Below are 26,636 nucleotides of genomic sequence, written 5' to 3' on the forward strand. Positions count from 1 at the left end.
TACAGGGGTGTTGTTGTCCTAGATATTGACCTGAAAAAACCTTCCGTCAACCAGTGTGACGACTCAGAATCTATATTTTCCGGATCTCACAAATGCAGACCAGAAACAACCAAGGTTAGTTTGAGTTTATTTTTGAACTTTTGTAATACTATACGCTCTAACATTAAAAAACAAAAATGATACGATTGAAAACACTTTATGATGACGTCATTGAGCTTTTAGGATCGTTGAAACTTGCCAAGTAGTTGCTCGGACGGGTTCGAACATGGGGAAACTCGGATAAAAGCTAGGTCACAGGAGTTAAAGATAGAAAGATCTTCTTCATACGCTCTAGTGGTTACCGTTACGGTCCAAAAATCCTGGTGTGTAATCAGAAAGGCTGTTAGATCTAATATGATTTCTAGGTCAAGGCTACTGTTAAGGTTCATATATATGTTCTGTAAACTGATAAGATAGATGGCTTAAATGATTTCTGGCTCAAGTTTGAATATAGGTCATCTGCGCTAAAAAACTAAGTCACGAAACTGAAATATCGAAAGACTTTGTTAATACTCTAAATGTAATATTTAAAGCCCAAATATCTTGTGAATTTGTCAGAAAGATTGTTTAAATGATTTGCGGGATAGGTTCGAACATGGATCATCTTGGGTAAAAAAAACTAGGTACCAGCCCATATGGAAATATCTTATTGATATTTCAACTATTTCATGTGCAGATATGAAAACGTTATAATATCCGTTTCAGTCATTGCTAACAATATTTATTCAATAATCAGGTGAGCGATAAAAGGGCCATCATGGCCCTCTTGTTAAATTTTTAAGTTAAAGGTCAAGATCATTGAGGCCCAAAACTAAAGAACATGTTGTGTGCAACTTTTTTATGATAAGAAGTTGACACATAATCAGTTTCGAGGTCAGCAGTTTAAAGGTCAAGGTGATGAAGGACTTTTTCAACGGGAAAAAAGCTGTGAGAAACTTAATATACAAATATTCTATTCAGATACTACGATGCATAAAGCTTTGTCTTTTTGCAAGAATCATCATCAAGTCTTCCATTTTGTCTATAAATTATTCTTTGGTCCCGTTTTGTTGTTCGCTTAGTATACATGTATTTGTAAGCTTAATAATTATTTAACAAAAATTTTTTAAAATCCTTCACAAAAACCCAATGCCCTTAATTTTCAAATATTTGGGAGGTTCATTTCCAAATTTATCACTATAAAAATGTTAAAAAAATTTATGACCAAATGATAAATTTTCTACTACTCTTTGAGACAATGGCATTTCTGCAAAACCCAGGGGAAGATTAAGGCCAGCATGCTCCTTGTCATAATCACATTTTAATTTTTTTTGTTCGTTTGTATCAACGAATATTCCCTGTAAGATGCATACCCTCGGTCAGTATTGCTTTCTTGTGGTGAATAAAACATCATATCCCACGATGATTAACGATGCGATATGCTTATATAATACATCAAAATACATAGTGTAAATCACCGTCCATGCTACGCCCCGAAGAAATATCCCCAACTTTGCCTAACTACAACATTTTTCATAGTTATCATTAATGTAATAATCCGATGACATGCGGTTTTTGATTTTAATATACCCACATTCTCATGGGGAATCATGATGTTTGCATTTTATGCAAACATAATCATGGTAAATGTTCAATATCATATTTGCCCTTTTAGATGTATATTATTGTATGGATATGTGAAATGTCTGCATATAATTGAGTAGGATACCCTGACATTTTTATTACGATAGGGAATCAGTGCATTCCTCAAATGGAAATGTCTGTTATAAATATATTGCTGAACAAGCGAGATTTATAAGTCAAATCACATTTTAATATACTTAATATACTGCAAGCAATTGACTTTTTATCTCATTTCTGTAATAACAAATTATGAACAATTGTCAGATATTATAATTTTTATATGCGGGGGCGTGTTACAAAGGTTTAGATATCCAACCCATCCCTCCTCCACTTTAATATCAAGCTCCGCCCTCTTTTACAATGCACGTGGGTCAAACTCGATTATTATGATGAAATTTGGATATTCCAAATGACCGCACCGAAGTCATAAAAGGGCCATCCTGGGCTTTTTATCGCTCACCTGCTTATTAAGGCTCTTAATAACAAGGGACATTTAATATTGTAAAATAAAAAGCAGACATAATGTGTTAATCTGAAAACGATATCACAAACCTTCATATCTGCATATATTAACAAGGTTTTCCATATTTGCGACCGTGTGAAACTAGTTTTTGACGACCGACAGAAGTCGATTGTTCAAAATTGAGCTTTGAAAGCATCAATACAAACGTTTCACAAATTTCCCAAAAATATTTGGACTGAAAATATTACATTAGACTGTTAACAAGGTTTTTCAATATTTTGGCTCTTTGACCTTATTTTGACTCCAGATGACCTATATTTCAAAGCTGAGTAAGAATCATTCGGGAAAGAACTCTTTTTCTTACCAATTTTCATAGAGATAGAAATCATCAAAATAGCTTATCTGATACATTTCCAGGATATTTTGACTGAAAATGTAACTTCTAGAGTTTTAAACAAGGTTTTTACATATTTTTACATGTGTTTCATAGGTCCACTTTATCTCATATAAAATAATGAACTACTTAAAAAGTTATGCAAGAAATTAATTCCTGGACCGTTATACATATTTTGCTGATTAAAAGGTCACATACAGAACACCTTATTAAATATAGAAAGAATAATTGTTTTTATAAACAATACCATCTTTATTTCAGTGCAAATTTATACCAGATGGCGGGTTACAGGCAGGACAATATGAGTGCCACTGCAAATCTGGTTTCTATTTTCCTCTTCTCAACGCTACCCAAAAATTTTACACCGGAACTCAAGTTGAACGTCACATCCTACAGAGCATGCGCAGTGATGCTAATTTTTCTACAAGTGACTTCCAGTGTCTTCCGTGTCGCCAAGGATGTATAGACTGTGACGACGATGGTCCTTGTTTAGTTGAATATAACATTTTAATGCGGGGGATTCCTCTAGGAATTCAAAGCTTTTGTATGACAATTACTCTTGTTCTAGGTATTGTTGTACTTAGAGTTAGGAAATGTAAGGTAAGTTCGGGTTTAACTTTAGTTAAGAACATCTTAGGTTGTTATTGCAGAGATTTTTCGTAGACTATGTGATAAAGTGTTTTTGTCTTTGTTTATTTTTTCCTTCAAAATTTTAGTATGTTTTTTTTAAAAATATACCATTCATGAAAAAGATTTCGCTCGTTTAAACAAGATTGGTAATACATGTAATAAGAATTGTTGATACTTTACGGATGATCAAAACAAATTTTTTTATAAATGTAATCCGGAAATCAACGAATGTGGGTCTCCCCCGTCTCATCCCGGGGTACAAAACAAAATTTTACCGTTACAGCTTCACGGGTACCCTGCTGTTCACAATATTGTGATCAACGCGTGTGCTTTTTTATAGAAAAATCACCAAGATGTAATTGTAAAAGTTTGTAAATAATAGGAGATTAGACGGGAAAACCCCACTTTAACCGAGTTCAATGGTATCTCTATGCTTTAACGACGCTTTGCATCTACTTACACAGTACGTTAAAACAAAATATAATATCAATGTCCTGAAATTAGCGATTACATTAGAGGAGGCCTTAATTAATAATTATTGTTTATACCGTTTAAATACGTCTAGACAAAACATTTGTTTTGTCCCTTTGATTAAACGATTACGAACCTTCATGAATCGGTAAATGTCGACTTCTTTCGTGAAATATCGCAATAAGCCCGAAGCCGTTAGCGCTTCCTTTCGACATTTTCCGTAATACCTATTTATAGTATAGTTTTGTCAAGTGAGAGGGTGTTTTCCACTGTGATGTAATTATTCAAGAGAATATCAATATGGTTGAAAGTTATACATTTTTATTAGAGAAATAATATTTTATAATTCTCGTTTTTCAGGTAATGGTGATTGGTATGTGGTGCTTGCTGGAAATTATTCTTCTTGGTGCTTTATTTCTTTATGCTACGGTAAGAAATTGATGCTTTTCACATAAAATGCATTACCTCACTTCAAATAGAGTTTTACATTTGAACTCATGAAGCCTTATTTATGAACTGGTGTCTTTCATAATTGGTAGTAGGATGGTACCTTGAGTTGCTCTCTAACTTTGGTTAATTCGGGTCAAGGTCACTATGCTCTAACTACCTTTGTTGAATGATTGATGAACATTTAATACACTAACAAATGAACAGGTTACGGTAGAATCTATGCCTTAAAGGAACTCCACTGAGGTCCTATAGTCTTAAATAATAAATTTTGAAATTCTTTCTTAAATCAACTGGTGTACTTAAATTCGAAACAATAGGTGATATATAAATATACGCGGTATCAAATTGATAATAAATTTTTGTGCGATTTTTGGCCAATTTGAGTGAAAAGCGTTGCAACGGTTGTCATTTTTGGGGTTAAATTGCACAATAAAATTGATTATTTCTGGGAAACGGAGTGAGCGAATGATCTGAAATTTTATACACGAGTTATTGGTCTAGACATACATCTTGTTATACAAAAATCTTGAAACATATTTTCGGTCCCTTCACGTCAAAAATTTCAGTGGAGTCCCTTTAAAGGCATAATTATTATGTCTGAGAAAATAACTTTTTTTCCTCCTTTACACAGGGTAAACAGTAGGTTTATAACGTTGAAATAATCGTTTTAGAGCATGTTAGATGTTTATCACCTCGAGAAAACAGAGCTGAATGTGACATTATTTGTCATGAAAGTAGCAAAATGTAAACATAGTAGTATTTTGACTTCCGTACAAAGTACTAAATCACTATTACTATTCTAATTACCAAAAGGCAACAGAAGCAAAAATATGGTTCAGATAATTGTCAGTAGAGTAACGTTTCTAAACGATACAAGACACCAAAAATGAAAAAAAGCTTTTGAGAATTGAAAATAAAAGCACTTCTGATACATAATGGGCCTTTAAATGAAAGTATTTTTTTTTAGGGAGTGACGAATCGTTACTTCACCTGTATAAAAAAACAAAATTTTAAAAAAAACGTTTTGTTTTCTATTTACAATTCTTCTATTTTTCTTTTTTAAATTTAAACCCTCCGTTTTTTTCCAAGGGGGGGTAAATATTTTAAAACAAACAAAATAACTACATTTAAATTTTTAAATTTAAAATTTTCTTTTTTTTAAGGATATTTTATAATTGTAGGCATGTATATTATTTTTAAAAAGATTTGTAATTTGTCTTTTAAACGAAAAATCGTACTTCTTTTTGAAGGGAAACATGTGTCATTAACTTTAAAAAATGTTTTTATTTAAAAAATTGAAATTTTTTTAAAAAATAAAAATTTTTTGGGGATAAATTTGGCTTTTTAATTTAAAAAAACCCGGTCACGCTATTTGTAAGAATCGCTGTCGGGTTTTTTATTTCCCCCAATTTAATCATATCCGGTTATTTCTTCCCCCTCTCCCCGTCCCTTTTAAAAATTTTTTTAAAAATTTAAACCCCCCCATTTCACAGAAATCTTTTTTTTCTACTAAAAGTTTTTCATTAAATACTTTATTTTAAAACTTAATTTTGCCAATTAATCTGAAAAACTTTTTATTTTGTTCCTGATTGGCAATGAGGGTGTTATTTTTTGAAGAAATAAAAACTAATGTTTTTAAATTTTTATTTATGACAAAAACAAATTTTTTTAATTTAATTACCCCTTTCTTTCTTTTAAATTTCATAAAAATTTAAAAACTTTTGAATCCCCCTTACATTATAAAATTTTTTTAAAATTTCGTAAACCTTTTAAAGAAGGTAAAAAAATTTTTTTTTTTTTGGGGATTTTCCTTTAAAATATCCTCTCCCTTTTTTTTATTTTTAAGCTATCGCCAATTTAACCGGTCAACAAGGGCGTCTATCTCCATGGTTTAAGGGACTAGGATTCGCCCCACTGAACACTTTTATTAAAAAATAAAAGGTATTGATTAATTTTTTATTTTTTCAAAACACCTTTTATATATAACAGTAAGGGAGAAAAAATTTTTTTCCGGGGGAATTTTTTCATGCATTTTTCTAAAAAAGGAAACAAGTTTTAATTTTCTTTTAAAATTAAAAAAATTATGTTTTATTAAAAAACAAAAAAAATTTAAAAAAAAGTTTTTTGCCATTCAAAGGGGAATTTATAATTTTTAAAAAAAAGAGGCCCGTTTCGGAAAGTTTTAAAAACCTCAAAAATTTTAAATTTAAACAAGGATCCCCTTGTTATTCTAAATTAAAGGATTTCCTTAAAAAAAAAAGCAGTTTTTCTTTTAACGAAGCGAAAATGTCAACATATGCGTTTTTAAAAGCAGTATTTCGATTTTTTTTAACTATTTCAAGTATTTGAAGATATATTTTGAAGAATCAGTACAACGTTTTTCTCCCAAAGTCACGCTGGTCTATTCTATTCTTCAATTCGTATTTATTAATTTTTGGATTTATATAATTTAGCATTTTCTTGAAAAGAGAGGTAAATCTTAATGTCATAGCGCTGACGTAAAAAGGGAGGTAAATCTAATTTGACAAAAACCTGACACTTTTCTCTATTGTGTTTGCTTGTTGTGCTGCGCATTAGCACCGCTTATTCTTGCCATTAGGTAATAGCGAGCTCGAAGAGCGTGCCCAAAGGGTCTGCTCGCAGAGCGAGCTTTACGGTAACGCGAGTACCTGCTAGACAGTGACGGTTTTGAAAGCTTTTAATGTGTCGATAGTAATTAGTAATATTGTAAGTACAAAAAAGTAATATTTATTAAGATATTACATAGTAAATAAAGGGAGGTAATAAGAGGCAATAAGAGATCTATTTTCGATAAGATTAAGCCAATTTTTTTCAATAAGAAAAAAATGCATAGAATTTAATGATTACTTAAAATGTGAATAAACAGTTTCAGTACACATTTTACATATTGTTTAATGTTTGGAAATTGTTTAAGAAAAATAATGATATACAGATATATAATTTCACTTAAATAGTTTCATACTTAGAGCCGTCCTGTTTGCTTAATATGTACAGCTTTGGACTGTGAATCTGGCAAACCGGGTTCGATTCCCGGACGGCGCAGTTCACTTTCGTTTTGATTGATCATGAAATCCTTTCTACGGTTCGCACTGGACATCTGCTCTGGCATGTACATAGCAAAAGTTAAAGTAAAAGTAAACTGATTGACAGCCTGTCCAGGAACAATGCGGTGGCTGTACTGTGCTCTGGTGAATTCAATGTGGTTTACTGCTGTGATCCGGAGTGAAAACTACCAACACTACCACCACCATTGTTACATCCTTAATTTTCAACATACAAGTTCTTTATTTTTATGTTTTCCTGTTCGCATATTGTACTGTTTTGTATGATTGTAGACTGCTGGCAGACTTCCAATCACGGAAAGCACATAGGGTACATGTCAGGGACAAGGATCTTCTTAAATACCTCCTCTGTATAGTCGTCGTGGTCATAGGCTATATGGCAGCATGGACAGCAGTCAATATAGATCAGGTAATGTGTTCGAGCACGTAGTTATGACATTACAGTAGGGGAATTTATTTTTTATAGCAGGGTATTGAATGAGTGTAGGTTCAATACTGAACGCATAGATTCCTGACCTAATTGTCAGATTAGTGGATTTCATCACAGCATATTTGTTAACATAAGAGTATATGTCAATGTGTGTGGGTATATTTATTGTTATTTTAATGAAAGGTCTGAGTAGGGATCTATCAATTTATTAAACAGTTTAATAAAATGTTAATCGAACCTCTGGGGAGCAAAGAAAAAATCGAATCAATGAGTTCATTACATTTGGTAATGGTGGTAATGTTTCCGTGTTATGTTTTCGCGATGTCAGCTTGCTAGATTACTAGTATAAACCTCTGTCCTTGAAGACTTCTGTACGCATTTATTTAGCAGATTACAAATACCTTCAAATCATTGGATTTACAAGTGAGAGACAAAAATTAAACTTTTGAATAATTGTCGTGGTTTTATTTAAAGAGATGAATAATGTTACATATTACATCATGCATTCTACTTAAAGATCCTGTAACACATTTTTTATGGTTTTATATCATAAATATAATGCTCAAATGAAGATTTATCAATATTGTAAGTTCCAAAAAAGCATTATTGCAAAGATATTACCGAATTTACATTTCACGTTAATAAAGGGAGGTAATTAGAAATCTATTTTCTATAAAGGGTAATTCAAAATTTTCAATAAGAAATGAATGCATATATTTTAATGATTACATATAATGTGGACAAATATTTGCAGTAAATATTTTACAAATTCTTGAATGTTTGAAAATTGTTTTAGAAGCATAATTATATACATATATAAAATTTCAACAACCTATGCTCGCCCATATGGTCTCTTTCCGGTGGCGAGCAAATACACATTAATATCGTTTAAATATAACAGCATACATTCTATTTAACAGGTACAAGAGGGTGTCAGTCTTATAGAGAGAAGAAAAACTTCCGACGAGGAACTCAGTTATTTTATCTGCAAATCAGGCTGGTGGGATTATTCCACAGAAGTTGGTGAGTTAAACATTACTATGATAGTATTTGAGTCGTGCCACGACAAAACCAACATAGTGGGTTTGCGACCAGCATGGATCCAGACCAGCCTGCGCATCCGTGCAGTCTGATCATGATCCATGCTGTTCGCTATCAGTTTCTCTACTTGTATTGGATTTGTAAGCGAACAGCATGGATCCTGATCTGACTGCGCAGAGGCGCAGGCTGGTCTGGATCCATGCTAGCCGCAAATCCACTATGTTGGTTTTGTCACGATGCGGCTCATTAATATTGCATTCCATTAGCATTTCTTACGTTGGTGTATTTTAGTGTCAGATTTATCAAATTCCATTTGAAATCAGTAATCTAGTGTTACTAGTATACACATTTATATGTATATATTTATAATACTGCACGTTTGTAACGTCGTTTTACATATGTATTTACATTGGATAATCGTGACGTCCATATAGTTTTATATACAGGGCTGCAGTGTGAAGTACATGTAGTTGCTTTTTGTTTCTTATAAAGGAAGTTTGCAGTATTATAGCGGTTCGACTTATCTATACAAACGACCGTTTATGTACGGTTATATAACTTGTCAAAATTCTTAATAACCAATAATATAGCATATATAGAGACCAATAACAAATACACAAAATTCAGACTTCGTATTTCTTAGCTAAAGACCGGGTCATTTTACATATTAAGATATAAATTTTCCGATTCTTTACTTAGATTAATACAAAGTATACATTACAATAAACGCAGTTTGGTCATATCTCGACGGTTTTGTCCAGCAAATTTACTTTTCTGGATAACTAACCAATAATTATCAATTTTCGAATTATCGGTTTCGAAACAACGACCCCTTCATTACAAATCCTGTGCTCTCCCTATTGCTTGGCGGACGGACACACTTGCGTCTAACATTGATACAATTTTTGCATGTAATATTGATACAGCTTGGAAGACATTTTTCTAGTTTTGGAATTTCGGCGCAAAAATGACGGAATAACAATAACACATATGTATGATGCTTAAAGTTTACTACAGAAAGAAACAGAAATCAAGGGCGACAAAAAATACATGTACTTATACAAAACCAATCATAACTAGACAATAAACATAAACGCAAAGTGACAATGATAGTAAATAAAGATATTTCTCGTAAAACTATGTCACCATTCGTTATTATATATGCTGTGTAGACTTTCTTTTCGATTGATGTTTTTGTTCCTTTAACGTGAATTGTTCGTACCTTAAATTAGTTTCATTTGTCAAATTACAGGTATTTATATATTTATAGGTATTTTGATTATACTCCCAAACGCATATTATGTAGGTTCAAAAATGTCCCTGGTCGCTTACTCATTAAATAAAAAAGATCGTTTTTTAATCATTCCTTTTTTTTTTTATCTTTTTTTATGACAACAAAACAATTAACAGAAAACCAGAAAGATACATGTATTTGCTTTCTAAGATAAAGAAGGAAAGGATATATAAAAATCTATAAGAATCGTTTATTCATTGTCCATAAATGCAGTCCGTGTTTCGTTTTGGTTTTTGTAAGTTTTATTACAATCCAGTGTAACTGTTAGTTTTTATTGAGCATTTTGTAGAGGAATCTTCGTAAGTTTTGCCCTGATGCCGTTGGTGGCGGACCTTGTGACATTGATCCACCATCATTTTCATCAACGCTTTCTTCCGGTAAACTTTCCAGAAAAGCCTCACAATTCTGTAAGTCCTCCTCTCTGAGCATGAGAGTTAATGCACGACGCAGTGGCTGGTCTGGGGGCGGAGGACCAGCAAGGCATTGTTCTAGAGCTGATTTGCAGGGGCCTAGATCTTCTGCCTACAAATAAATAAATAAGTAAATAAATAAAAATTAATACATAAATAATAAATAAAAAGACATTATGTCATAAGAATAGAGGGCAATATTGTTTCTATATTAATTTAACTTTTTAATTAATAATCGCATCATTTTTTATACATGTATATCCTCGTTGTTTGAAAGAGACTAGAAAAATGAGTGAAACACCACACTATATACCGTATTTACTGGACCAGGCGCTTGAATGATAAAATGCTAAAATCTCGCCTTTTCATCATCCGGAATGCACTTTTAGAAACCTGAATCATCTATTCACACCGATTTATATACAAAAATAAATGACATTTTTTGAATTTTTGAAATCAGTGTTAAACGCGATATTTTCTATTTTTGTGATCATGATTTCTGCAGGCGTCAGGAGCTGCTGCTCCAACACCGTAGCGAGTTTAATCTATGGCGTGCCTGATTTGGCAACTGATGAACGTAAGGTACCTACCAATTCTCTTCTTGCGTCTACAATTTCTTCTTCCACTTCTTTGATGCAATCCTTTATAACCTTCTCAGTCACGTCCGCGTCACCCATAGAGCGTTCTTCGTCGTCCATCATGCAAAATTCCACTACCTCCCTGCACATACGTCTTGGCTATAAATACACAACGTATTTTAATGTCTTTAAAAAGTACTTTACTTTGAGCCCCTAAATTTATCATTTTCTTTATAAAATCTAGGAAAAGAAGACTCCTCGAGTGTAAAGTAAACACAATTAAAAAGGCGGGAATTGTCGGCTGCGGCAGCTTTTACGAAATACGTTCCTTTTCGTATGACATGTATATATAGTCATTAATTTTGTTTGCCTACGTAATATTAATCTTTACGTCATTTTTATTTAGTATAGATACGGACACATGCATAGAATAAATAAGAACTTGATGTGGATTTTACAATTTATTAATGTATTTTGACTTGAGTAGATGGGAACAATGTAAAAAATATAAACGCATAATATAGTTTAGAAATAAAAGACTTGCAAATTTTGCTCTGAACATAAAATGATTACATAACCCATTTTAACTGAAAGACTTTTATATGTAAATTAATAAGATATTGCCGAACGCCCCAAAATAAAATAGGTTTCAAATCGGAACACCTCGATGATATTAAGGGCCAAGAAGATGCGATTATTGGCGACATCTTTCAAATCGGAACACCTCGGACGATATTTCATTATAAAGTGTGACGGAAAGGACCAAGAAGATGCGGATATTGCCGACATCTGTGAGATGAATGTCACCAACAACATCACATTTATCAACGAAGAAAGCAAATGTATCAGATTTTTCTTTTAAAACTTATGTTGACACACTGCGATATCGTATATCTGCCACATACACCTGCATGTGTGATCAGATATTCAGAGGTATTCCGATTGTATCACTTTTTTATTTTGGGGCGTTTGTGACGTTTGGCAGTATAAATGAGCCGCGTCACGACAAAACCAACATAATGGGTTTGCGACCAGCATGGATCCAGACCAGCCTGCGCATCAACGCAGTCTGATCCGGATCCATGCTGTTCGCTTACCAACCCTATTACAAAAAGAGAAACTGATAGCGAACAGCATGTATCCTGATCAGATTGCGCGGATGCGCAGGCTGGTCTGGATCAATGCTGGTCGCAAACCAACTATGTTGGTTTTGTCGGGATAAGGCTCATTTGCCATTCAGTTAAATGGGTAATGTAATCAATTCTTATTCATTGCAAAATGTGCACGATATTTCCACAGTGACTATATTATATACAGTATACACGACACTGGTATGTGATAAATTATTTTAATGAAATTTTCTTGAATATGTTTCTAAAAACAAAACTAAACCAAAACTTACGCCGCTCTTTTCACCATCGTTGGTTCCGCTGGCACTGCCGCTTTTTGGAGGTTTACCCGCTCCCGGTCCGCCCCTCCCCCTCTTCAAGAAGTATGCGGAGGTGCACGTGGAAGCCACGAACAGCACAAGTAAGACAAGTGTAAACTTCATCTCGGCGTGGTAGCTAAAACAATGAATCAAAATTTAGAAAAAAATAGATAAAGATGGAGCAAAGTACGAGTTGCGGCGTGGCCGAGTGGTTTACACGTCGGACTACTAATCTAAGAATTACTAGCAATCTAAGGACTGAGGAAAAACAACAACAATAAAAAAAAAACAACAGAAATCTATCTAGAAATAAGGCATTGTAAAAGTATACATGTACTGTTTACACTTTTTTCCCTGAGTACATTTATAAGGCTGACATGAAGGTAAACCTATAAGGCTTTGTTGCAAATGTTGTAAATTAAAATTTAATGTAAAATGCCTCAAATTGGAACTACTTTTCAAAGTGATCTGTTCAGGAAAATATGTTCTTTTTGCTCTTTTAGGTCTTTTTCAGGAGCAGCATACCCATACTTTATTCAAATTATTTATTTATTTATTTATTTATACTTTATTTATTTGTTTATTTATTTATTTATTCATTTATTTATTTTGTTACTTTGAATTCAGTCATTATGCAAAGTTTAAAGGCACATTATACCCCAGAAATCAATAAAAATTTAATTCTTTCCGCGAGGCCAACAATGTGTTAAAATATTGTGATAGCGGTTTTAAAGTGTGTTATATGTTAAACACATGAAGAACGTTGCGCTGAACATGCAGTTATGTGTCATAAATATAATAAAATAAATAAATGAGCCGCGTCACGACAAAACTAACATAATGGGTTTGCGACCAGCATGGATCCAGACCAGCATGCGCACTCGTGCAGTCTGATCAGGATCCATGTTGTTCGCTATCAGTATCTCTACTTGTTATAGGGTTTGTAAGCGAACAGCATGAATCCTGATCAGACTGCGCGGATGCGCAGGCTGGTCTGGATCCATGCTGGTCGCAAACCCATTATGTTGGTTCTGTCGTGACGCGGCTCAAATAAATGAAATAAGAAATATGACAACAATGTAGTATTATGACTTTCATATAGGAAACTAAATCACCTTAAATATACCAATTGCCAAAGAACAAAAGAAGCCGCAGATATCTTCACCTCTATGGCAAATAAGTAACTTTTTGGAAACTGTTAAAAGATATCAAAAATAAAAATGTTCTTGAAAAACCAATAGATAGCATGGGCCCTAAATCATTTTTTATATAAAATATATTTCACTATATTTCTATGAGTAATCGTTTTGCATTTTTTTTTAAAACTCATAACTCGAATAAAAATTTGTCGTTTGGCAAAAACATATGTGTTGAATAAAACCTGTCGCCTAGATTTTCAGCATTTTTTTGCAACATGAGCAGTTGCTTTCGTCGATTGAAATTGAAAATATTTCATTAATTTGCAATAGCTGCGTATCGAAATAACAAACGTATATTATGATTATCCATTAAAAATGGCCGTTTCAAAATCACAGTATTATAAAATGTAACATACGGGTACTTACGTTTATGTAATCGGAGGTCTTGTCGTCTGTTCACTCTCACAATTCCTTCTGAAGCTACTGAAAGCTACCGGGTCTTATATAGATACAAAATCGTGACTGCATTTAAAATATAATTATGCCTTTTTTACTTATACACGAACAAAGCCTTTTAGAAGATACCACAATGTAAAATATGTAATGAAATAATTACTTGTCAGAATTTCAAAAAGATATCATAGATACCCCACTGTCTAAAATAGATGTCCCATATATATATTTTTAAACGCAGTAAAATCTTTTGTGTGAATTTTTGTTAAAATCACGAGTTCCTTTCTTCGTTTATTATGTCAAATGTTTAGTTAAGAAGACTACGTCGTTTTTTTAATCTTTCGGTGAAAGATAATTACTCAAAGTACGTGTAAGGTAGACCTTTCACCTGCTGAGTAGAGAGAATACGATATTTTCACACACGATTATTTTCAATGACGCCGTTATTTTGCTTTTACGAGTACCTTATATTTTAACCTTTTTTTTACGTTCTATTTTCTTTCTAAGTTTAATTCTGAATTAGTTATGTGGCCTATATATAATGCAAAATGTAATTGTGTTTCAGATATATCAAGTATGGTTAAATATAGAAAGATAACAAATAAAATAATTACCGTACAGCATGCCTTTAACAATTGAAAAATAAATATTATTTGGAACGTCATAACGACGGGGACTTTTTTTGCAGGGTAAGGATATTTTGACTTGTAAGCTAAAAACGAAGCCATAACGCTGGAAAAAATACGTAAACTAAATGTTACGGCATGACATGTTGAAAACTTGTTTATAGGTCAAAATATAGATCTATATAATTATGTTATAGCAATGATGCAAAAAAACTTCACGAATTTTGATTACTGTATACATACGATGGCAGATTATAGAATTGTTCAAACGCGCACACATATCAGTGTATCAACATCGTAGACTTTTACTAACAATTTGATATTGCATTTTGTTCTTTATGTCATTTTTCTCGATTAAAATGTCAATACGTGTGCTTCCAAAAAAATTGTTAAAAAGTTACACCGCTGTGATTAATTTTATATATTTTGATTTTATTTTTATTGCGCAGCGTTCGTGTAGCCGTTGAACGTTTGGCGTCATCTTATTTTTCCCGTGCTTCTTTGAAATTGGCGGAAACCTGTAGGGTTTTCTTGTCAATAACAATTTGCGTTAGAACAAAGTCGTTATATAAGTTACTGACTGGATATTTGGAAAAATATAACATTGCTTACATAAATACAACCTCATGTTTATCTCATTCAGGCTATATTGTCCCATATATCCCGTCAGGAACTTGTATAACTAATATTATAACATTATCAGTTTTTGTTGCACGTAAAATGGTAATGCCAGCGCAACTTGAATGTGCCGAATTTTTACAAATAGAATACGCAAGTGATATGGATTTTTGAATAAAATCATGTTACAAAGAAAGAAAACAATTATCAAGAAATAAACATATAACAATATCAATTAGAAAGTACGCATTGTATCTGTATATATGTACGTATATATCTGTATGTATTCAATTGTCTTGAAATGCATAGTAAATGCGTTAGCAATAAATATATCGCAAGGCATGTCAATTTTTAATGGCTTCATAAATGTACGAACAAAATAATCTCGATTTATACTGTTTGCTTGTGGTCGGCATTTTCGCCACACCAGCACGAAATCGCAAACACACGACTTAGTTTTCGTGTCGTTTCGGTGATGTCTTTGCGTTTTAGCCTTAGCCTGAAAAGGGCAGAAAACGGAACAGAAGGTGACCTTGTCGTGTTTTCCATCTTTTGCATTTTCACTTTGTAAACGGGCGTGCTCAGTGGTTGTACTAAGGTGCCCGTTCGTGCCAAAAAGTTTGCATAGTAATGCAGGAAAGCCACCATATAACCTATACAGTGTTGTAACAACGAAAAATCGAATGTTTAGATTCTTTTTTTATATCTTTTTAACATGTTTTCTTTACGTGATATGAAGAGAAAGTGTTTGTTTTTTTCTTGCGTGTAAATGGCGCATTATTTTCGATTAAGTATCTACAAAATTAACGATCATGCGGGATACCTGTTCGGTATCTGAAATCTAAAATAAAAAAAAGTTAACAAAAACGTGACAAATTACACTTATTATATCTGACATTACTATTACAAATGCTAAAAATAAACTTTTAATTTCTATAGCTATGGTATTTAAATAAAAATTAGATTCTATTTTAGCTATCCACATGTGTTTAAACACATTCAATGTACGTATATAAACGAATTACGAATTTGTATATCTACCCACCACATTGCAATAATTGTTTGGTAATTATAGTCACACTGACTCCTTTTCATTCTTTATAGTCATGGCCTTTAAAGGCCGATTATTCCCAAGAGATATTATAATATTATACATTTTTTTTTATTTCTCAAAAGCTTATTTTATTTTCAGTGTCCCGTTATAGTTTCCAAAAAAGATAATCATTGGCCAATATTCTGAACATATTTTGCTTCTGATGCTTTTCGAAATAAGTTCAGCTATAGTGATTTAGTATTTTGAATGGAAAATCCAAATATTACTTTATTCACATTTTGCTACCTTTATGACAAATAATTCCACAATGAGTCTTACATTATTTTGGTAATATGCATCTTACTTGCTCTAAAATCATTATGTAATCATTATAATACTGATGTTTGACCTTTCTAAAGTAGGTCAAATTTATTCATTTTCGAGGCATAATGTGCCTTTAAATATAAACAGGTGTCACTAGGATGCGAAAAATGTGCATTCTGGCCAGGATTTGAATCCGATACCTTTAAAGGCACATTATGTCTCAGAAATCCATTTTCTTTTAAAGATTATTTTGAAATGTCAAACACGTGTTTATTAATGTTTCAATAACAAATTTAGAGTAGTTTCACGTTAAAATACTGAAGGAAGGAAGTAGCTTAGAATTTGCAGCAATGTGTCATAAAGGTAACAAAATGTAAACAAAATGGTATTTTCACTTCCATACAAAGTAATAATTCACTATAACCATACCAATTGCTGTTAGAGCAAAAACAGCAAAAGATAAGGAAATGGATAAGGGACATTAGTATAATTTGGAAACTGTAACAAAAATGAAAAGTTTTCGTAAGCTCGAATTCGTTTATTCACCATTACAAATTCATGGTTTGAACTTCACGATTTCAACGTAACGAATCCTTACATTTCGAATTGTAAAAAGTTAATTTTATCAATATTTTCAATTTGAAATTAAACTTGTTTTCAACAATGAATTATTAGATTTAGGTGTAACGGGGTATATAAGAGGTATCAAATTACAGGTATTTGGTGCAATCTCTTTTGATTTGGTTTATTGTAGAATGGATCTCCAAATACAATGTAATCGTTAAACTTTAATTTTGTCGTTTTGTGCACGCTTCTAAATATCAAAGAAAAAAAAGTTTGAATACATCCGTTATTCAACGGGACTCTATTATAGTTTATGGATTTAAGCGTAGAATATAATTGTTAGTACAATAAAAACATCATTCAAATTTATATATAAATTAAATGTATATAAAAAATGTTAATATCTTTGAATATCAAAATGACTTGTAATTTAGATTTAATATAAATTATACAATAATTATATGACAATATACGTGCATACACGTCAAAGTATAGGTTGATGTTGTTTAATATATCAGAAAAAAACTTCAAAAATACATTTAAGGCATGCCTTTTCATGAAAGTTACGAGAGTTTCAGCACACGTTATGATTGTTTCAAGGGCGTATAAATCTTTATATCATGAATCTACATTCTGCAGCAGTTAACTCCCCTTATCAGTAATAAAACCCAAGTGTATGATTACATTTATTTTTAGTTATTAATTTATGATGGTATTTTTTCATAATTCGAATATCGCCGTCCATCAAAACATTCAATTACAACCGTTTATATAAGGCCATATAACCTGAGTAAAAATCTTTATAACTAATAATATAAACGTCACGATTATCCAATGTAAAGCGGTGTTACAAATGTGCAGATATAAAAATGTTTTAAAGTTACATTAAATAAATTTCATAAAAAAAGAAATAGCGACATTTCATTAATAAATTGGGTTTCATATCGACTCCAGATCTTATTTTGGTGTCCAGGCAACCAAAATGAGTTTAATGAGCATACAAATGTGCAACCTCATTGTGGCGAATTCGGAAGTACAATTTCTGTTTGCATGAGAAACTCCGCCTTCAGATCATCCGTACATCAATATTAAATCAACAAACATGACTAAAAGTAGCAGTCCTAATTTAACGGTATATTTCCGCATTGTAACGGATATTTTCATACAAATTTAATCTGTTTTATGAGATGATTATTTTTTCTGAACCACAGGCCTAGTGCACCGTGAAGCTTAAACGGTAAAAGTGTGTTTGCACAAGAAAATCTTATATTTGCTGTGTTCCGGATAGCAACTATAACTCCGTGACGTAGCGCATACACGAGCTGATTATAGTCTTCATTTGCATGTTAAAATTCGTATACGAACTTTAGTGTTACCTTGGGGTTTTCCATTTAAAATCCTAATTTATGAACAATATTTGATGAGATTTACAACGATACTGTTAAAAAGGTTAATGAAACTGTAGAATGCTTGGTTTTTAGGCCGACGGCAAAAATATTTTAACATATTTATTTAATGTAACTTTAAATGTTGTATTCTTACTAGTCGTTTATATTTCCCTGTGTGCAAATTTTTTTAAGCGGAAGTATTGCTGCCAGATGATTATACACATTTTTATTACCCTTCCAGATTTTTTCCGCCTTTTTGATTGGATATTGATCACCCGAAAAAAATTGATATAACCGAGCCAGACGGGTAATATACACACTAAATTTCCCCGATGGGTACCCCACGTTGTAAACAACATGCGCCGTGCGATGCGCGTACGGTTTGATTTTACGCGATATAAATTCCAATTTACAAGCAATTTTAAACTGTCAAGTGATAAATATTTCCAAAAATAGAGTAATGATACATATTCTCGTCAGTATAGGAAACAAATATGACCTTGTGAAAGCTTGATATTAATTCCAAAAAAGTGCGTTCAACAGACTACTCCTTTTCTCTTGTTTACATCCGTTATGTTCGAAAGATAATACGTCATGTATTTGTGACGTCATGTTATGGTGAAGGGGTATCCTAAAGGGAATCTTATTCCGACGTTTCATTTGAAGTAGCAATTATTTATTTTAAAATCGTCTTGACTCGGCATGGGAAGGGTAATAAAATTATTATTTTGGTTTTGGAGTGATATATGTGGATATATTACCTGCCAAGATAAAATATCACCCTCGCCTAACGGCTCGGGTGATATAAAATCTTAACAGGTAATATATCCACATATATCACTCCAAAACCAAAATAACATATAATGTTTATTTATTTCAACGAAAGAATTGTTACAACTTGTTTATACTTCCATGTTTTCCTATATGTTTCATCGGAAGTATTGTTGCCAGATGTTAATGCGTATATAAGTTTATATATATTTTTCAGGGGAAGTATTGTTGCCAGTTGTTTATACTTCCATGTTCTTCTATATGTTTCATAGGAAGTATTGTTGCCAGATGTTAATGCGCATATAAGTTTATATATATTTTTCAGGGGAAGTATTGTTGCCAGTTGCTTATATTTCCATGTTTTTCTATATGTTTCATCGGAAGTATTGTTGCCAGATGTTAATGCGTATATAAGTTTATATATATTTTTCAGGGGAAGTATTGTTGCCAGTTGTTTATACTTTCATGTTTTACCTGCCAAGATAAAATATCACCCTCGCCTAACGGCTCGGGTGATATAAAATCTTAACAGGTAATATATCCACATATATCACTCCAAAACCAAAATAACATATAATGTTTATTTATTTCAACGAAAGAATTGTTACAACTTGTTTATACTTCCATGTTTTCCTATATGTTTCATCGGAAGTATTGTTGCCAGATGTTAATGCGTATATAAGTTTATATATATTTTTCAGGGGAAGTATTGTTGCCAGTTGTTTATACTTCCATGTTCTTCTATATGTTTCATAGGAAGTATTGTTGCCAGATGTTAATGCGCATATAAGTTTATATATATTTTTCAGGGGAAGTATTGTTGCCAATTGCTTATATTTCCATGTTTTTCTATATGTTTCATCGGAAGTATTGTTGCCAGATGTTAATGCGTATATAAGTTTATATATATTTTTCAGGGGAAGTATTGTTGCCAGTTGTTTATACTTTCATGTTTTTCTATATGTTTCATCGGAAGTATTGTTGCCAGATGTTTATGCGTATATAAGTCTACATATATATTTTACAGGGGAAGTATAGTTGCCAGTTGCTTATATTTCCATGTTTTTCTATATGTTTCATCGGAAGTATTGTTGGCAGATGTTAATGTATATTAATGTTTATATATTTCAGCGGAAGTATTGTTTTTGGTATTTGGTATATACCTGTGTTACAGAGTACGGGCTGCGCCATCCGAGTATTGCGAAGGAACATATGTGTCTGCCGCGATATGCTACGAGTGTTTTATTTCTACAGTCTTTTATGTTTTAAGGTAAGATGTAAAAATGTACGAATAACGAACCCTAATGTATCGGTATTTATCAACTGAGATTTTGACTCTTCCGAAATATACCCAAATACATTATCATCTTATTTCATGCTATAGTATGTATACATCGTACCGATGACTCGTATGATTCCGGTCAACTTTGTTCCTTTCCGTTACCTATATTATTGAGTAATTCATGTAAATGCCATGATTTTCGGTACAGTCCTTGTCATTAGGACGCTCATAAAATGAATAAGGAATCAAAATAGCATATTTTCGCACAAAATTGTTATATGCAACTTATTTTGTTTAAGGTTGTGTGAACGTATTAGTTTTGTAAAATATTTAAATGATGTGAAATACTTTTATAAGTGAATAAATCTAGCGAATTTGTTAACGGTAATGAATAAATCAAAGGGACAAAACTACGTCTGGAGACTACATACCTTGAATAAGATTATGAAAAAAAAATCACGCTAAGTTAGATCCAAGTTGACATACATTATATTTAATAGTTACCTGATCTAAGGATCGCGTTGGCTCAAACCGTCAGGGACAAAGCCGTTGTTTCTGTAAGCTAGAAACATTACACTCATTACTGATTGGCTCCAGGAAACGAACTCGAGAGTGTTTCAATAATAGGCTTATATAGCTTCCAACACAATCGAAATAAAATAAATTCGTATAAACTAATAGTTTACATATATGGACGTACGGAGTATATGGACTTTATTATAATTAATTGTTGGTATATGATGAAATATTTGTTTGTTGTTTTGCAGGCATATATATTGGTTAAGTTTACATCCCGATTACTTATTTTTGATGTACTTTCTACGATGTCAATTAACAGTCAGTGTAACTCTTGTATTAGTATTTGGTTCTAAGGTAAGATGGTGTTTTAAAAATATCTTGATTGTTTGCCTAAACTGCTTTATATACGATCGACCATTAAAGGCCCATTACTTAAAAAAAAATTGATATCGTGTAACTGTTTCCAAAAAGAAACAGTCATTGGCCATAAACATGTAGATGAAATAATTTTTGCTATATAGTGATTTTATTTATTTTGTGTAGAAGTCAAAATACTTCTTTGATTACATATTGTACCATTATGACAAAATAATTGCACGTTAAGTGCAATATTCTCAGGTGTTTAATATTTGACATGCTTTAAATCCAAAATTAAAACATTACTAAAAGTTTGCTTGATCTTTTATAAAGAACAAAAAAATTGTATTTTTTAGGCATAATGTGCCTTTAAATAGCCGCATTTTTTCAATAAAAATATGTTTTCAATAATTATTTTTTTTCAAGATAAATATGTTTTAAATAACAGGGTTTTCATTACAAATTTAAAAGGCGCTTTAGAATTTCGATTATCACTGTATTTCACCCAAGTACGGTCTTATGTCTATTTCTAATGTCAAATTTACGTAACTTTATATACACGCGCACTTCTTCTGTAATTAGATATATTAGAATAAAAGTACAACTCTATGGTTGGCCTTTAAGCATGTACTTAACAGTAAGCATACAAAGGGTTGAAACCATATTATCCTTGCATATTCTTACTATTTTGGGTAATTCATTTGCAAGTTTTTAATGCAATATTTAGACATAAGTCATAACAAATATTTAACAATACATGTATTTGTTTACATGCCTTCTTTTCTGTATTTGTACGGCCATGACGGCTAGTTCAATATAGATTTTCCGAGCTGTTTAATTAATCAAAATTTGAAGTATATCTTTTCAATTTAAAAGGTTAATATAATAGATTAATAATAATAATAATAATAATCATGATAATAATAATAATAATAATAATAATAATAATAATAATAATAATAATAATAATAATAATAATAATAATAATAATAAAACAACAAAAAAAAAAATCGTGTGTATTTGAGTTTATTTGTATTCGCCACCGGTTGCCCATATTGGCTTGTCCTCCAGAAGAGTAATAGTCATTTTATATTTTTGGAGGACAGTGCAAGTGATGTCCTAATTTCAGAAGCTTCTCCTGGTTCATTGCCAAGTGTTTAAGCACTCATACACGGGACCTCGATTTAATTAAAGTCTCATCCCAAAGGCTGTTTTAGTAATTCGGGAATCGAACCCACAATGTCGAGATCTCATCCGACAGACTGTTTTAGTAATTTGAGATAGCCAGCCAGGGAATCGAACCCACAATGTCGAGATTACAAGTCTGGCGCTCTAACCGATTGAGCTATGCGTGCTGTAGGGAAAATAATCATCATAAATTGGGCCGCGTCACGACAAAACCAACATAATGGGTTTGCGACCAGCATGGATCCAGACCAGCCTGCGCATCCGCACAGTCTGATCAGGATCCATGCTGTTCGCTATCAGTTTCTCTATCTACTTGCTATAGGTTTTGTAAGCGAACAGCATGGATCCTGATCAGACTGCGCGGATGCGCAGGCTGGTCTGGATCCATGCTGGTCGCAAACCCATTATGTTGGTTTTGTCGTGACGCGGCTCATAAATTCTGTTTTCTTTATAGTTATGGTACGCACATCGACCACCGGACGAGCGCCAGATAAGGAATAGGGCATATTCGTCGTCAGATGTACCAGATAATATGGCACCCGAGGTGATGAAGTTAAATGTGGGTATTTCATCCAATGGAGACGTTGATGTAGGAGATGTAAGCTTAGCAGACATGGATCCCGAAGATATAAGGGTATGTAATTTGTGGTGGGGGTGGTGGGAGCTTTGGGGTTTCGGGTCGAGTGTTTATGATGTTTGTTTCCAAGAACAGATGTAATATTGCAAGCCCTACTTTGTTAGTGGTCATGATCACGGTTCCTGACATGACTCTAGGTGTTAAGGGGCCTCTGTGGCCGAGTTGTTAATGCTGTTGACTTTACACCACTTGCCCCTTGTCGCTCAGGCTCAGACCCCTCCCCCCATCTCCGGTGACTTTGCATTCTTTCATGTTAATTCTTTAAACATGTAACAAGGTTCTTGCCAAAAGTAATACAAAGTCGAATCTTTTCATCTCGAATCTTCAAATTTCAAATCTTTAAATCTCGAATCTTCTAATCTCGAATCTTTAGATCTCGAATCTTGAAATATTTAAATCTTAAAGCTTTCAAATCTAAAATTTTCAAAATCTTCAATTTTAAAATCCTGAATTTTCAAAATCCTGAATTTTCAAAATAGATGATTTTTAATCTTGAATGTTGATTTTTACCAGTGCTTTGTGAAACTATTTAATTATAGAATGAGTGTGACTCGATAGTGAAACATATTCAGTGTGGAATAGTAAGTTTCATCCCTATGGTGGCATATTTCTGCCACCAGATAACCTGATAACTAACAAGTAAATTAAGAGGTTGACTAGTTACGTAACTAGTTAACCTGATACCTAACTAGTTAATTAAGAGGTTAACTAGTTACGTAACAAGTTGACCTGATAACTAACTAGTTAATTAAGAGGTTAACTAGTTACGTAACTAGTTAACCTGATACCTAACTAGTTAATTAAGAGGTTAACTAGTTACGTAACAAGTTGACCTGATAACTAACTAGTTAATTAAGAGGTTAACTAGTTACGTAACTAGTTAACCTCTTAATTAACTAGTTAGTTATATGGTTATCTGGTGGCAGAAATATGCCACCATACCTCCCATTCCAAATTAATAATACTATATACTTAATTCTTATATACTTGCTTTCTTTACAAACCAAGCAATTTAACTCTAATTTAATGTATTGTACAGGTGTGATATGTAATTGGAATTTAAACAACTAGTTATACTTTTTGATTTTACTATATATTTTTTTCCAGGCGGAATTAAAAAGGCTTTACACACAGCTACAGGTTTACAAAACTCGCAACATGAGGAAAGATAACCCTCATATTTCTAAAAGACGAGGCGGACGAAAACAGACTCATAGACGTTTTTCACTACAAGCATTCCATCACAAGCATCGACATCACCATACGGAACATACCGAACACGAACACGAAATGTCGAGAACTCCCGAAGAGAGTACGAACTCTGCCGAAGGTTTGCCGATGCCGATAGAAATGAGTGTAACGAAGTGTGAAGAAGTTAATGAAAATAAACCGACATCAAGTGTTTCTTTCAAAATGTATCATACCCACAAATGACGTCACAAAAAAAGGTGAACGTTTCTTGAGTAGGTTATATTTTAATTCACAAATAAAATGCTCGATTTAAGAATGTATTCTAGTTGCGAATAGCGGAATATTTCGCCAGATGTATTGTGGATGGTACACTGTACATTGCAGGAGAAATGGATCGGAAGAAAGCACGAAGTGTTGGCAAGTAAACGAAAGTGACGTAAACGGAAGTGACGTCATATAACCATCACTGGGAAAACTGTCGCTTCGATATATGAAGAAAGTTAATTAAGTCTGTTGTTTTCTTGAAAGAAGGAATGGAAAAAGCTAAGAAGACAGTGTACGGAAAAATGATGACGTTTTATCTGTTTGGGAAGTGAAGTGTTGGAATAATTCATGCGGATATGAAATAATTGTGACCCGAATCTCATCTTAAATAATCATGTTTGTTATTATTAAATATCTCGTGTTACATCGCGAGAGTTTTAGAAACTCGTAACTGCTGGGAGTTATTTTTAGAATTTTCATGTCCTGTATCAGTCATTCAACCATGTCCTGTATTTATTATAAGTAACGCGTCATGCTTCATTGAGTATTTGAGAAAGATATATTAGTACATATAATTAGTTATTATTTTAAACAATTCTGCAGTTGTTATATGTATTTAAATATAAATTTAATCCGTTTTTTATAATGTATGTTACAAACACAAACTTGGAATATATTTGGTATTAATAATTCGATATTGTTATCTGTAAGCATACATATATTTTACTCAACCCTGTTTATAATATTATAAGATCAACTTTTTTTCTCGAATATATGACACAAATTTAACACTAGATCGATTTAGAAATTTGTTTTAACAATTATTTCTCTAAATAGCTTTTAACAAATAAAAAACAACAACAAAAAACAAGAATTAAAAAAATAAAAAACCGAATAAAACAACTTAATGTAGTTTTTGTGAACAATTTTTCAAATTGTTTAAATGGGTTAATACTTAAATAAGTAAATTGATGTACATGTAAGAGAAGCTTTAATTAAGAAAACATGTATGGTAAGTCTGTAGAAAAGAAATAGGTAATGATAATATAAATGACGTCATATAAGTTATGAATGACGTCATATAAGTAATGACCAAATTTATTGTTTTCACACAAAATAAAATGATGGTCAGTAAAGATAATTTACAGTCTAAAAGCAAAACTATAAAATTCGCATTGTTTTCATAAATCTATGTCGAGCAATGTGACGTCATTTACGTCACATTGATAAGATTTGACGTATATGTAAATGTTTTACGTCTGCAAATAAAACCAAACATAATTGTTGTTGTCATTATAAAATCATTATTATTATTATTTTTGATTAACACTCAAAATAATTACGACGGTACTCAAGTGGAAAGAGCATTTCTTGAAGAAATGAATGTGTTTCATTAATATTGATAAAATTTTTTCCCTTTTTTTTTAAATTATTTTAAAATTTAAAGTTTTTTAACGTTTTTTTTTAAAAAGAATAGACCCGGGCCCCGAAAAAACCCAAATTTTGGTTTGGGGCCCGGGGTGGGCCGCCATGCCCCCGGGCGTAAAACCCCATTTTCCCCAAAAAAACCATGGAAAAACTATAGAAAACAGCAAATTTTGAAATTTTCGGAATGGCAGGCGGTTATCCAGTTCCAAACCCCCAACATTTTTTGGGGAACCCCATTTTTTTAAAAAAAATTTTTTTTTTTTTGTGAAATTTTTTTGTTGAAAACTTTTTCGGGAAGTTTTAAAAATTTTTGTATGAAAGTTAGTTTTTTAATATTGGGGAAAAACGAAATCCCAAAAAAACCAAAAAAAAAACAAAAAGGCAAAAAAATTTCAAATTAAAAAGGGAAAAATTTTTTTTAAACTGAAATAATTTTTTCCCCCTTTTTTTTTTAAAAAATTTTTTAAAAAAAATTAAAAAAAACCATTATTTTCTTTTAAACTTTTGGGGGTTTAACCT

General features: G+C 32.2%; 2 protein-coding genes across 3 annotated transcripts; one reads left to right on the forward strand and one right to left on the reverse strand.

The window, feature by feature from the left end:
* On the forward strand, nt 1-26,092 carry LOC132745889 (metabotropic glycine receptor-like; the record flags this gene model as incomplete). The annotated part of the gene is made up of 10 exons (XM_060734897.1): nt 1-114; nt 2,781-3,119; nt 3,981-4,049; nt 4,702-4,709; nt 7,427-7,562; nt 8,504-8,606; nt 20,383-20,521; nt 21,301-21,406; nt 23,052-23,231; nt 24,342-26,092. Coding segments are annotated over 10 exons (1,521 nt in total), but the record flags the coding sequence as incomplete, so codon positions are not given.
* LOC132745883 (uncharacterized) lies at nt 9,618-14,062 on the reverse strand. Of its 2 annotated transcripts, none has more exons than XM_060734892.1 (4): nt 13,901-14,062; nt 12,309-12,471; nt 10,915-11,065; nt 9,618-10,436 (listed from the first exon to the last, which is right to left on the reverse strand). In XM_060734892.1, the coding sequence occupies exons 2-4, from the start codon at nt 12,456-12,458 to the stop codon at nt 10,183-10,185; spliced, it is 555 nt and encodes a 184-aa protein (XP_060590875.1). In that variant the 5' UTR covers nt 12,459-12,471; nt 13,901-14,062; the 3' UTR covers nt 9,618-10,182. The 2 variants fall into 2 exon arrangements, with proteins under 2 accessions (XP_060590875.1, XP_060590874.1); XM_060734891.1 differs by having other exon boundaries at nt 9,618-10,440; nt 10,919-11,065; nt 13,901-14,061.
* Nucleotides 26,093-26,636: the final 544 nt, after the last annotated feature.

The sequence above is a fragment of the Ruditapes philippinarum genome, unplaced genomic scaffold, assembly GCF_026571515.1.
Source record: "Ruditapes philippinarum isolate M1 unplaced genomic scaffold, ASM2657151v2 ctg2708_1_1_1_1, whole genome shotgun sequence".
NCBI lineage: Eukaryota > Metazoa > Mollusca > Bivalvia > Venerida > Veneridae > Ruditapes > Ruditapes philippinarum.

Coding starts and splice junctions, on each gene's coding strand:
- LOC132745883 (XM_060734892.1), bottom strand. CDS start 12,458: ATGAAGTTTACACTTGTCTTACTTGTGCTGTTCGTGGCTTCCACGTGC. Junction 11,066..12,308: donor ACGATGGTGAAAAGAGCGGC/GTAAGTTTTGGT, acceptor GTGTATTTATAG/CCAAGACGTATGTGCAGGGA. Junction 10,437..10,914: donor CGCAAGAAGAGAATTGGTAG/GTACCTTACGTT, acceptor ATTTGTAGGCAG/AAGATCTAGGCCCCTGCAAA.